We start from the raw sequence: 13,702 nt of genomic DNA on the forward strand, positions 1-13,702 counted from the left end.
CCCAGCTTCACAGCAAAACTGATTTCAGCTGCTCTAGGAATCTCTGCTGATCAAACTGGCTTTTGTAGGACCTGGCGCTGAGAGGAGAGGCAAGTACGTGTCATCTCACTGCAGAAAAAAAACCTAAGTGTATCTCTGTCTTAGGACATACTCACTGGCATATCATCCAATCTGTTTTTAATTTGGAGGGAGAAAGTTTAAAACTGAATTCTCATCAGGCCATCTAAGAGAACATGCGTACATAACTTGGGAGGTGTGGGTATAAACCATCCTGGGACACCAGCTGTGGGGCGCTCCATCTTTTAGCCCTGACTTAACACCTTTTAAGAACCTATGGATAGCTATGGTTTACTGAGGACAACAAACCCGTAATACTTTGAGCAGTCTTGCTCACAGCTGTCAATTAAAGGAATGTGTACACTGTAATTGAGATAAGGAGCACTGAGCAGAGGCAAAAAAGATGCTGCATTTAACTACACCAAGATAATACAAGAGGGTCTGAAATCAAACTTCTGCCTTCCATCAATCACTGTTTAGGTGGGTATGACTGAAGGTGATCTCACACAAAAGGTATCGTAAGCCAGGCATGCTCTGCCTACTCCTGTCCAAACAGCCAGACACAAGATGGACCCTCTTGAATCATCTGAAGGACATATCTGAAAGCCATAATCTGAAATAACCTCAGACAGAAACCATGGAGATCTAGACCTGGTTGTGGGAATGGTAGAGGGGTCTTAACATGTGGGCAATGTGGAGATTCCCAAGTAGAGCACTAGGTCCTGCCAGCCACTAGGAAATTGTTATGTCTTTTTTTAATCAAAGCTGTCATGACTCCTGAAAGCAGAATGCTGCATATGGGCTAGCCAGCCCAGGCTGCTTAGCCTCTGACATTTATAATTTAGGATTTTTACAGTCCAACCTAGACTGGAACAGAGATCAAAGCTCTTCCTGTGAATATACAGCTATGTTCCAGTACAGGATGTAAGCAGTATTGCATAGCATCCAGGTACTTCCCCAAAGCCAGGGTACCAGCACTCTCCTGTCATGATTGTATCCTAGAAGGTGAATTTTAGGACTTTTAGCCACATAATCACAACTGCTTCTGGCATCAGCTGGAGCTGTGTGTGCACAGAAGTGATTTGATCTGTATCACTCTGGAAACCATGTCTTTGCCAACTTGTACATTCAAGACAGTTGATTAGGCAAACATCCTATTCTTTATCTATCAACATGTGAGCTCCAAGTAACTTCAAGTTTAACTCCTTAGTGCCAAGAAGTGAGAAAGTCAGACCTATGGGCAATCCTTGGTAACATTTGAGATCAGACATGATAATTATTGGATTTAAACAATATTATGCCAATGCATTAAGGCAGGCTACGTAACTGCCCTTTTCCTTTAGGATTAATTATTATTTTGTTGTACACTGTAGACAACCATACCCCCATACACACACATACCTACAAAACAGCTGCACAGTAAAAACTAAATAGATCACTGAACTCCTACATACTTGTAATCAATACATTTCACATACTATAGAGCATATTTTAACCTCATCATTGATTAAACATACACAATTCAGAACAACGTTGACTGCATGTAACACAGAAGCTACCACTGAGATAGGGCAAATACATCATATACACTGTTAGCTTTAACTTCACTGAAAAGAAGTTCAGATGTTTAAAATGGTGTTACCTGAACTCTTAAAATCACCAAACAGCATACTCAGCTGATAATACCTAGTGCTCCATATACAAGATATTCAAGATAAACAGCACTGCAGCAGTGATTTCAGGGCTCTTCACTTTGATATTTTATAGTTAAGCTCCGCAGTTTTACATTGCAGCACAGCATATACTTACCACACACCGATTATCTGCTCCCTCTCATCCCAGGGTAAAAGTAACTACTTTTAAGTTAGCAGAAATGGTCTAGATTTGTATCAGTATGACAGAAAGGCTTAGCCCAGCATATAGGATCATACATTCCATCTCACGCACATATGTGCATATATATACACACATGTGTACGTTTAAAAGAATGGCTTGAAGTGGCAGGACCAAGAGAATCAATAATGTGACCAAGAGAATCAATAATATAACCAAGAGCAAAGGAATGCAAATAACCCGCTGTTATATATATTTTAAAACTAGGCTCCTGTGGTCTGATTCTGATATGATTCCTCTCCACGCAAGGCAGGAATCAGACCCCAGGACCACCTACTGTTTGGTCCAAATTGCTACTGGTTGGATCAGTACTAAATAAAGTCGTCTCAGCCTGTGTAAACTGAAAAACAGAGCCAGGTAGGCTTACACCTGCTGAGACACTGCATGTGTTGTGTAGCACAGTCACAATTTTTCAAGTATGACTGAAAAGAAAGGATCAAGTAATGATGTGGAAACTTCAGAAAGCAACACTAGTTGAGGCATGCACAATGAACATAGCAAGGAGAAAAATGAGCACAGGAAGAAAAAAATGTTTTGAAGGAGAATGACATGACAGTTTGAGCAAATAGATGCTTATGAAGATCAATAGTGTAGACAGGTATTTTTCCTCTGATAGGCTGATTAGTCATCTAATTTCCCATGAAAGATTCCTCATAATACATATGTAGAAAACTCCCAAATGAATTAGGTGAGAACAACGTATCTGACCTAACCTTGCAAGCTCATTTCTGGTTGAAATCAAAGAGAGTTTTTAGCTGTATACGGGTGCCAAAACTGGGTTCCTGAATGGTCAAGTTGTGCTGCATAGTCCTTTCTGGCTTGCTCTTTTCTGGTTAGATCTCCCAGACAATATTATCAGTGAGCGCATCCCCATCAGGACTTACAGTTTTGTGGCCTCGTAGATGAAATCCCCAGAAAAGCATCAATAGTATGCCCCTCCCCACCTTTGTTTTAGTAATTAAGGCAAGTCTGTTTACCTGTCTGTAACATAAAGTGCTGTGCTTCTCCAACAGAAAAGAGACTGACAGCTAAATGAAAACAATTTTTTTCTGACCAAAATTTAACATTTTGCTATCTTTTTTTTTTTCTTTCCCATTAATGGAGAACCCATATGATTTGCCTATTATCCTTCTTGGCAGAGGACCTTTTTCTTCTTTTTCTTTGCTGTGCTTGTATTTCCAGCACGCAAATGACAATTAGAATAAAACTTACACTAAGCAAACATTTAATAACAATGCTAACAAGCTCAGCATATCTTTATATTTATTCATATATACAGGCACACACACACACTTTTCCTAAATACAGCAGAACATTTGCTTTGAGCACATCTCTGTGTAAGCATAAAGCTCAGCATGTCTGGTGTGTGTTTGAGCTAGGGTTCCCAGCAGGAACTCGCTGTTGTTGATGCTCTCAGATGCAAGAAGATTTCAATCAGAATCCAAAAAAAGAAACCTAGTTTTCGCTCTACCCAAGGACCCAGATTACTTCACTATATTAAAAGGATAGGTTAACTCTTTAGACTATACTTAAGCAGCTGAAGGATGACAGGAAGAGTCTGGAATGAAAAAAATCCAGCTAAACAGAAAAATGAAAAGAGCATTTCACACCACATACCTAATAAATAAGCAAAGATTTCCATGTTTCTATGTGGGACACCCACACAGAGTTGTTTAAAAAACCCCATATGCTTATGTTTCATTTTTTGTGTCTGTTACATAAATTTTGCTTGGATAGCCTATGGTGACTGAAACAAAGTGCATCAACCCTCCTAGTATCTTGCTTAGTTGTGGGTTAAAGCACTAGAGTCCTACCCCTCGTTCCATCCGAAGATGGACTATGACTCTTGGTAAATTTTTGAGGCAGTTTGGGTAAAGTTCTAATGCAGTATAAAACCCTAATTGGCTTAGATCACAGATTTCACTGTCTTACATCACTGCATTGGATGTAAGAGTCATCCAATATAGGACATAAGATTCATCTCATACAGTCCTAACCTATGCAGGAAAAAAACCTGTTACTGAAGGAGATGGCATAACTTCATAACAGCTACACAGGTTTCATTTCAAACAAATTTATAATATTCCTGTCCAGAAACCCAAATATTATTATGCAAGTGTGCACAGATGTCTTTGTCTCATATACATACATTTAATTATTGTGTCATTATACTACACATATGCTTCAATGTTTCTTTATAGTACACACACACACACACACACACACACACACACACACTTTTTCCAAGGCACACTCTCAGTACAAAATAGCAGCAACTGTTCATTTTCTTCCACTTCCTAAACTAAAATCAAGGGAACCCCTACAATCTGTCTGTAACCTACCTGTTCAATAAGACCATTTTTAATTTTCTAAACTCTGATGGTAGGTGATATTCCTTATTATCTGATAGAAAATAGCAAAGGACCATATGATGCCATTCTCTCTTCTCACTCAACCAAAAGTTCTAGTAATAGCAACAGAAACTCGACCTTAGTGCCAACCCAGAAAGCCCTGCAATATGTCAAAGAGCATTTTCCTCGTAAGACATCAAGCATCTATTGTTTTGCACAAATGAAATGTTTGCCTTTCCAAAGTTGCGTGCCTGGGCGTTGATATGTTCAGGAGATATGACTGATTGCACTGTATCCAGTTAGGTGTATTACAGTGGCAATGCTTTCATTTTATGAATGACTAGGTTTCTAATGTATTTGAATTTTATATAAGTTTCATTAAAAGTAGCATGATCAGTGATTCTGCTGCCAGAACAGTGCCATTCAGTAGACTTCCAACTTTGTGTTATGTGGTATTATATCCCCAGAACAATTTAAGGAGTATAGTTATTAGCTAGAAAATGAACTACTACACTTTTTAGTACAGCAATTTTTCATTGATGAGACTGGCACTGATTTTTTTGCAATCAGCAGAGAAGTGTTGTGTTTGTAGCTGCCTCAAAGAAAAGCTTAGACTGCACTTTACTATTTAAGTGCAGTTTTAGTCCTGCAGAAAGCAGGTTTCTACTATGGGACAAAATCCTGCCCACCTTACAGTACACACAATTTGCTGATCCTATCCCCAGTCCATGCTAAATCCAGGAAATTTTCCTATTAAATTCAGTGGACACTGGATCAAGCTTTTAATAAGATTAATCTTGGGAGGAAGTGGTGCTCCAAGCTGGCCTAACTTTGCTCCTGCTAGAACAAGGGAAAATATGCACTGGCAGCTCCTATTACAGATTTAGACCAGCACCACATATCTACCCACTTGACCCGGGGCAGACTTTGGAAAATCCCATTTTGAGAATGAAAAGCAAGCAGGATTTAGTCTGTGCCCTATGCAAGCTACATAATACATCATGTTTACTGTCCACTGATTATGCATGAGGCATGACTTTGGATTTATTTCACAAAGGCATTTAAACTGTAACTCACTGATATATACAACCAGTTAAACCAACATAACAGATGAAGTGTAGTTCCTTAAAATTTGTGGGCCAGATATACTGCCCTCAGACTCCCGGTGCTATGCTCATACCATCGGGAATCCTGCTGTAAGCAGGTAGAGGGCAGTATACATCCCACTGCTCTAAAAGCAGCAAATTTCTTGGCACTGTTTGTAACCATTGAAGACACATAGATCGCATTTGGTACCTCACGGAGAACATGTAAATGGCCTTCTTTTATCAAACACTGTAAACATATCTAGTTTTGCTCTTCACATGAAACATAAACATAAAAAATGATCACAACTGATTAAAACATTTTCCCTAAGCCCACCCACTAAAGCCCTAAACACCTCGGAGTGTTATAGGAAAATTAGTGTTTTACAAGACAATTCTTTTAAAATGCAATCTTTTTTTTTTTTTTTTTTTGACTCTAAACGATGCAACAGAACACGTATCATAGGACTATCAGGTAGTGTCATCTTCGCCTCCATCCAGGGCATAGTTGAGCTTTATGACTGTGCTGATAAAGTCGCCGAGTTCTACAAAATCTGCAGTGATAATGTTCACACCACTTTCTCCTGGTTTCTGAGTTCGGACCCAGTGCATCATTGCAGGAAGAGCCCTAAGGAGAAACAGAAACAATAGTTACCCATAAAGCAGCCAGACAAATGCATTGAGGCAGGATTTACTTGGTTTCTAAAGGAACTATGTGAGAAAGGACACAGGGTACTTAAACTTCAACAGGGGAAGCTCAGGTTAGATATAAGGAAGTTCTTTACCATGAGGGTGGTGAGGCACTGGAACAGGTTGCTCAAAGAAGTGGTAAATGCTCCATCCCTGGCAGTGTTCAAGGCCAGGCTGGACAGAGCCTCAGGTGACACGGTTTAGTGTGTGGTGTCCCTGCCCATGGCAGGGGGGTTGGAACCAGATGATATTAAGGTCCTTTCCAACCCAAACCATTCTGTGATTCTATGATTCTATGCTGCTTAGGCTTTTTGAAAACCCTTCTTCTTATAATTTTCATTCTGTGTGGAAGTAACAATATGATTGCATTCAACTTCTCAGAAAAAAACACTGGAAGGCAGGCTCACAGTAATTATTGATCTTGCCTAGGGGAAAGGGCATGGACCAATACTTTTTCAATATCATCCAACCATAGTGATTGTTTAAGGAGAAAGAAATAGCAGAGAATTCAAGTCATTTGTAAAGCATATTTGACACATACAAGTAAATACTGAAAATAGTATCCTGCAGGCCAGTGGAGCAACTGTGATTTCTACCATATAACTACAACACATACTGCATACCTTTTCTTTCGTAGTGTTAACATCCTAGCGATGAATCATATAAAATCATAAACCAGTGGTTAATAACTAAAATAAAAAGCACCATGGTCATATTGACTCTTTTCTAAGATGGCATATTTTTATTATGTCAGACCTTTAGCACGGGAATACTGGGGTGGAAAACATGCCTGCCTAACCGGGTTTGTGAGTATAAAGAAGTTTTCTTACATTATGAAAATATAAATTAATGATCAGAAGAAATATCTATGGGAAAATAAAGGGTTCCCAGTCCTGCAGAGGAAGTCAAACAGCAAGACTCAGTTTTCAGAAGTCTGATGCTACAGAGTTCCAAAAAATAAGGTACAGATTTTTCAGAGAAAAGGTAATTGACCACTGGAACAAACTCTCAATGACTGTGACAAACTCTGCAGCACTTGGAGTCTTTAAATCAAGCTAGGATATTGTTCCAAATATACACTCCCAGTCAACCTCAAGCTGCTGGGTTAAATAAAAGAACCTATGGACTGGGCAAGGCCACAGTCAGTTTAGCTGAACATCATGTTCTCCCTTTGCTCTAAAATCTATAAATCTGCAATTCCCCCACAGCCAGCATGTTGTACAGCCTTTTTCACAGAGGCAAGGTACATGTGAAATGTTGGTCTGACAGTAGTTTAAATCAATCGGAACATGCTGAACCAGATCCCAAAAGCTTTAGAAAAAAGAGATCTAAAAAAAACAGAACTATCAGCAGAACCAGATTGTAATTGTTAGTGGCCACCAGAATCAGTCATTTTTAAAACAAATTGGTACAGAAAAAAACCTCAACCAGTTATGGTTAGCCCTCTGTATGATTTTACAGGAAATGCACAAGACTAAGGTTTCACTTTGGCAAAATGTGCTTAAATCCTCAAGATCCAAGCAACACATTTTATTTCACTCACTGAATTCAGTGACTGAAACACATGTATGTACGCATAGCAGCTCATAAAACTGAGCTTAAGCACTCTGCTACATAAGAACCCAATCAGCACCTCTAGATTTAAGTTTATGAAATCCTAAAAAGCTGCACTCCATGGAACTGTAACAGGCACAGGGCAGGTGTTAAATATCCACCAATGTTTGTACTGTTTAAAAAGATCTGCGAGCAACCAGAACCAGGACAGATCTCAGCAAAACAGCACGATCACCAAGGTAATAAAAGGCAAATCAGAGCAGCTGAAAACTCCACTGCACCTTCCCATGCAAGAGATACTGCTGAACACTAGACAAAGAGACAAGGCTGAATTTCTAAGATGACTGTATGTTGCCTTTGTCTTCAATATAATCCTATTTAAGCTCAAAGAGTTTAAGGTTTAAAGGTGAACTGATTGATTGCAGGCAGGCACAGCTTTTTTCTTCCTTCCTTCTGCATAAGTTGATACCCTTGATATTTTACTCTCCCTTGAGGCATAATTACCTTCTTTTGGTGTCCTTTATTTGTTCTGAAGCTGGTTCTGATGTAATTCTGTCTTCAGACCATACAGCTTGCTGTCTATGTGCTTAGCCATACAGACTGAAATCCTGTTTTCTTTTTCCTACTGTGTTCTCATTAAGCCACACTTTAACAGATAGTCATGCCTCCTTTTGATTATCTTTAACTCAGTTTGCCCTGCCACTCCATCTTCAGTTAGGCTTGGTAGTTAAATGAGTAATTTACATTCTACTGATAATTTACACAGGACACAGATGCATGACCCTTTGCTAATACATAAATTGTTATATAAAGTCACAGAAATCTTTTGTTCATGAGACTAGAGAGCATTTAAAGGTAAGTCAAAAAGGAAATCACATTATCCAACAGAAAGATTATTTGCATAGTAATACCAAGGAAAACAATCCTGTGAGAAAAAATACCTGAACAAAAGATTCCACTGACCTCAAAGATTTTATCTAGGCTATGCAACTCTGCTTATGTTAGAAAAGCATGGAAAAAAACCCATACAGCTTGTCTTCCTCCCATAGTGTTATCTTGAAAGTGAATTGCATCAACGACTGTAAGAATCCACATGCTGCTCAGTTTCAGTAAATATACCTCACATATTCATAAGAATTATTAGAATAAGCCTGTTTTAACATTCCTCGGGGTGCCTTTGTGATAGAAGCACAAACCTTGTTCACCCTTCCTTGTAATTTCCAGTCTCTGCATGCCTCAAACTAGTAATTGTTCTCATTAAGGGTTTTAGTCAGAGTAACAAACCATGCTGTGTGGCAGCCACCTACATGACTGTGCTCACAGAAACTTAGTCATTGTGATGGTCCTCATAGATATTCTTGCAATGTTGATAAGGACTGATTTTGTGTATGAGCATATGCAAGCCTCTCAGCCTGCAGATCCTGAGAGCACCACTGCCTTTATGTTAGGCAGGTCCTGGCTTTCCTAGGGACGATGTTGATGTTTGTGCTTAAGGGTCTCATTGGAGGTCTGGCACCAATGGTTCAGACTGCAAGGGCCGAGGACTGTCCAGCCATGTCAGTACAGACCACACTTGTAGATTCTCAAGGTTAGTATTTCTGCTGTTATCCCAGTTATTACAGAGTCATACAGTAACTACATCCACAGCTCCCATTGTGCTAGTGTAATGATTCTTCCTAGTAAAACAACATCATGCTGGCAATAATGACAGCAATGCCACTGTTGAATCTGCATGTAGGAAAGGCTCTAGCTCTCCTGAGGGCAACATCAAGCTTTCCAGCCTTCCTGTGCCTCAGCTGTCGCTGCTGTGAATGATGCAGTGAAAGGTGGCCTCAGAGATGTGTTGTGAGATTTAAGCACCACGGATAAATGGTAGGGCATACAGGATGAAAACTCCTGTGTTAATACGCTACAAACTCAGAGCCAGGCAGCTGGAAAAGCTGACAGATGCTGAGTTGCAACCCGTAAGCTTACTGAGTCAGCTGCATCCCCCAGCTGCGCAGTCCAGCCATTGCAGCCACAGTCTTTGAACGAATCACTTCTAATCCTTAAGGACTTCAAAAGACACTGTGTAACACTGAGCCACACACACATAAAGGTGCTGCTTGCCTTAGCCTAGAGCCAGGGTGTGCTTGTCAGCAAAACCTGTGCAAGAAGAAAGAGAGGAGTCTCTTCCTCTCATCTCAATACCTGGGGTACGGTTTTCATCCTGCTACAGCTCCACTGACCTGGGTCAGGGCTGGCCAGATCCAACCTCTTCAGGTCATCACAGAACTGCCCCACAAACCAGCATCTGAAGTGGACTCCTGTTTTCACATGCCCTGCAGGAGAGAGCAGGGAGGGGAAAGCTACAGGAGTGGGGGGCTTGGAGAGTGGTGAGGCAGTAGAGGAACAGCGTGTGACCTGGGTTTGACTATGGAGTAAGATCAGTAATCTTGGTGAAAGATTTTCTGTCTTGAAAGAATACGTAAAATGTATTATTTATTTGCACTGAAGTACCAGACTGCTGCTCCTCACTCCCAGGACAGCAAGAGAGCAGGGGGATGAAGTAATGTGACAGGATGCAACATGGAAGAACCTTGTGGGAAGGCTATGGTCCAGTCCCAGCCCAACACTGCTGCACCTCAGTCCCAGTGGCCAGATCCACCCCACCACCCAGGCTGACCAGGATGAGCTTTCTGACCTGCCAAAAAGTTTGCATGAGAAGGGGAGAGTGGAGGAAATCTGGGCAGTAGGGACCTGCATATGCTGGTCAATGCAGTGTCATGCAAAGATAGTTAATGTGGTCATATTTCTTTTCAGACAAAAGCTTTTAACTCTAGGTGGGCCCTTACTAGGTCAAACAGAAGTACTAATGATTTGGGCATGGCTTAGGTGTCAGGATGGCTTACACCACACAAGCAAACTTGCCATACATCACTGTTTCTAGCCGTTTTTTGTTGAGGAGCTGTGTACTTTCTCACATAGTATTGCTCAGTGATTTTCATTTACAACCCAGTAAAACCTAGGCTCAGCTTTGACAAGTATTTTATTGCCCCTATTTTCTCTGTTCTGTTTGCTTGCTCGTGTAAAACAGAAATGTGTGCAGATTTCTTTTTAAGTTTTCCACTTCTTACAGGAACCATTTTCTGATGAATTCAAGAACTCAGCTGAGAAACACTGCCCTAAACAACCCTAAACTACAAAAGATGTACAGCCCCTTTCAAACCTATTGAATAGTCAAGACTTTTTTTTAACCTACCAAAGATCTCAAGCAGACTCCAACAGAATTGATTTTTGTTTAAAAAATAATAATTAAACATCCAAGTAGCTTCAGTTCAAGCAGCAAAACTGTGAGTCCCATTAACATCTTTCAGAAAGAAAATACAACCTAATAAATTGTATTAAAATTTGCTTGAAAAAATTTGCTCTTCAGCTATTTTAGCTCAGAAAGAGGGCTGGTTGGTGTTGTTTTTTATTTTAATGCCTGAGTCATCAAAGCCCAACAACGTGACAGAAGACTTGCAACAGCAGAGCTCTGAGGCAGGACCTCCTGCGGTGGAACAGCCATTCCTTTCTGCACAGCCTTCAAGGGAAAGGAGAAGGAAAAGGAACTTCGTAAACACAAAAGGGCTGTTCAGTCTTTAAGGAGTTTGATCACTAAAGACAGAGAGCAGGTTTTCCTCTGGAGTGAACGGAGCCAAGGCAACCTCATCCAGAATGAGAAACCGGTCTCATTTACAATGGTGCCTAGCATTAAGTGCCCGTTACCAGTAACACCAGTGAGAACTGAAGCATGTCCACTTGCTTAGGGCAGAATTGACTTGTGGCATTTCTTCCCTTTCCAGTGAAGCACACACCCTGCCTCCTTGCAGCCTTTTGCAAAGACGTGCCACTGTTCAAGGAAAACCAGCACTCTGCAGAAGAACATACTCACATGAGCCTGAATCTGAATCCCTTTAACTTTGCCCTCTTCTATCCAGTTTTACACATATTTGCAAGAACACTGATTAATTCTGCAGCTGTAATTCAGCATACGCTGACTTTGGCTTTTCAGTGATGCTGAGAATTCAGTGCTCCAGTGGGAGCAATAGAGATTTTGTGTGTCACTGAATCATAAAAATCACAACTGGAAAGAACCTTGAAAAAGTCATTCAAGTTCCTCCAGCCCATGTTCAGGGCATGATCAGCTACACAAAGTTCAACAAACAAACCACGCCTAGCAAATACTCAATTTAATCAGTACTCACAAGCCCCCGGTGATGGAGAAGTCACAACCTTCTTCTGTATTTAGAGAATCCCTACATAAACATCCTTATACATCCTCATTACCTTCAACTGGAGTATGCACAAATAGATGCCACCAAAAATAATGGCATCAAGGTGTGCCACTCAAGAGTGTTCACTGTGACCTTACTCCTGCTGCAGATTTACTGTTCATTAGTAAATAAGCTGCCTGGCACACGAACCTTAGGTACCATTTCACAGTACATCATTCTACCGTAATTTTCTCTGTGGCAAAACTAGTTTAAAAGGTCCTCTTCTTTTACATGCCAGCTGTTTGTTTCTGCTCCCTGATCAAAATTTTCAGTTCTCTCAGATGTGCTAATAGACCTGTAGGGACAAAATAAAAACCAGAACATGGAAATTGTCTGGATTAACAGAAACAAATCCAAGATTTTTGCTATCTCTCTTTCCCAAATGGCCCAGGTTATTGACAAGATTTGATTTATAACAGGATCTCCCAGATAGGATCCTAACACAAACAAAGAACAAATGAGCTGAAGCACGGAGATTTATATGAGTTCAGCACAAATGGGCTGGGAAGGAACTCCTTAGATTCACTTCCTTACCCCTCAGATCCTCTGTAGGCAGTAGTGCGGCCATAAAATTGGCACTACAAAGACCAGACTGACTAGAAACAGAAAAACTGGACAATATTGGGTGAAGTTTTATTATTAATAGTCTTGAAGATGCACAGGTGTGATTCCTTTCTCGTCACGTTGCAAGAGCTACCTACGTATATGTCCAACAGACCTGAACTTATTCTTCTGAAAAGCTTATCTATAATTCAGTCATCTCCAATTGCTTTATACAGTTTGGAAATGCATCTAGTCGGACGACAGGCTACCATGCAGGGGTCGATTAATATTTTAACATAATTGATTGTAGTACTGTTCTCTGCAGAGTCACCAGGGACCAGATGTCTTTGCTCTCCTGTTGAGCTGTCGTTGGCTTTCTAGGTTTCATTTTTATGGGGAAGCAGAAACAAGCTCAAAAGGGCCTTTCCTGCCTTCGCATCAGAGAACATTTCAGCTGAATTTATTGAACCTACACCTCTATTCTTGTATAAAAATGACAGAGGATATTTAATAGGAGCAAATGGTGGTTCTGGAGGTTATTGATGTTCAACATCCTTCAACATTCTTCCCACAATTCTGTGTTTTTAGCCTTTGCACCTAGGGCATTAATTAATCACATAAGGAATGCAGACAGCTGGGAAAGGAGCTCAGTAGTGTGAAAGAGGTCATTAATGAAGCAACTCTCTTGGTCAGTGTAGCATGGAACTGAAGTGGGCATTGCCAGAGCTAAAAGCTTGAACTGCTACCGCATGAAGTGAGGCATTTAGCTTTTACATCATGACTGAAGGCCTTGTAACACATGTTATTATGCCAGTATGGATAAATACATGATAGTCTACAAATTAACAGGAAAAATACTGCCTGTGTTTAAAGGCTGGCTTTTCTCAGCCATGCAGCAGATTAAGTTAGACAAACCCATCAACTGCTCCTCTAATCTGCACTTTTGCAAAGCATTTGACACGGTCTCACATGACATCCTTATCTCTAAAAATTGAGATACATAAATTTGACAGGTGGACCACTCAGCAGATAAGGAAGCATGGAAATAGGACCTGAAACAGAGAAAACCTCTGCTTCATTTAAGAAAACATCTATCAGCAATCAGGGGAATAGCTATATGTTTGTGACTTCCTCTTCTCACCCCCACCCCCATCTTCCAATTCTTTATAAAAGACTTACATTTTGTTCATACAGTCATTTCACTTGAAACACTGTATTAACCATTCAAATC

At 40.4% G+C, this 13,702-nt stretch overlaps 1 protein-coding gene across 1 annotated transcript in view; it reads right to left on the reverse strand.

The window, feature by feature from the left end:
* Window positions 1-5,825: 5,825 nt before the first annotated feature.
* Window positions 5,826-13,702, reverse strand: part of PLCXD3 (phosphatidylinositol-specific phospholipase C, X domain containing 3) — a gene marked incomplete at its 5' end in the record, with an annotated part of 24,079 nt that continues 16,202 nt past the window's right edge. Inside the window, one exon of the mRNA XM_010015497.1 lies at window positions 5,826-6,014. Within this exon, the coding sequence (XP_010013799.1) occupies window positions 5,858-6,014 (157 nt within the window). The remainder of the gene's footprint in view (window positions 6,015-13,702) is intronic.

The sequence above is a fragment of the Nestor notabilis genome, unplaced genomic scaffold (genome assembly GCF_000696875.1).
Source record: "Nestor notabilis isolate BGI_N333 unplaced genomic scaffold, ASM69687v1 scaffold8285, whole genome shotgun sequence".
Classification (NCBI taxonomy): Eukaryota; Metazoa; Chordata; class Aves; order Psittaciformes; family Psittacidae; genus Nestor; species Nestor notabilis.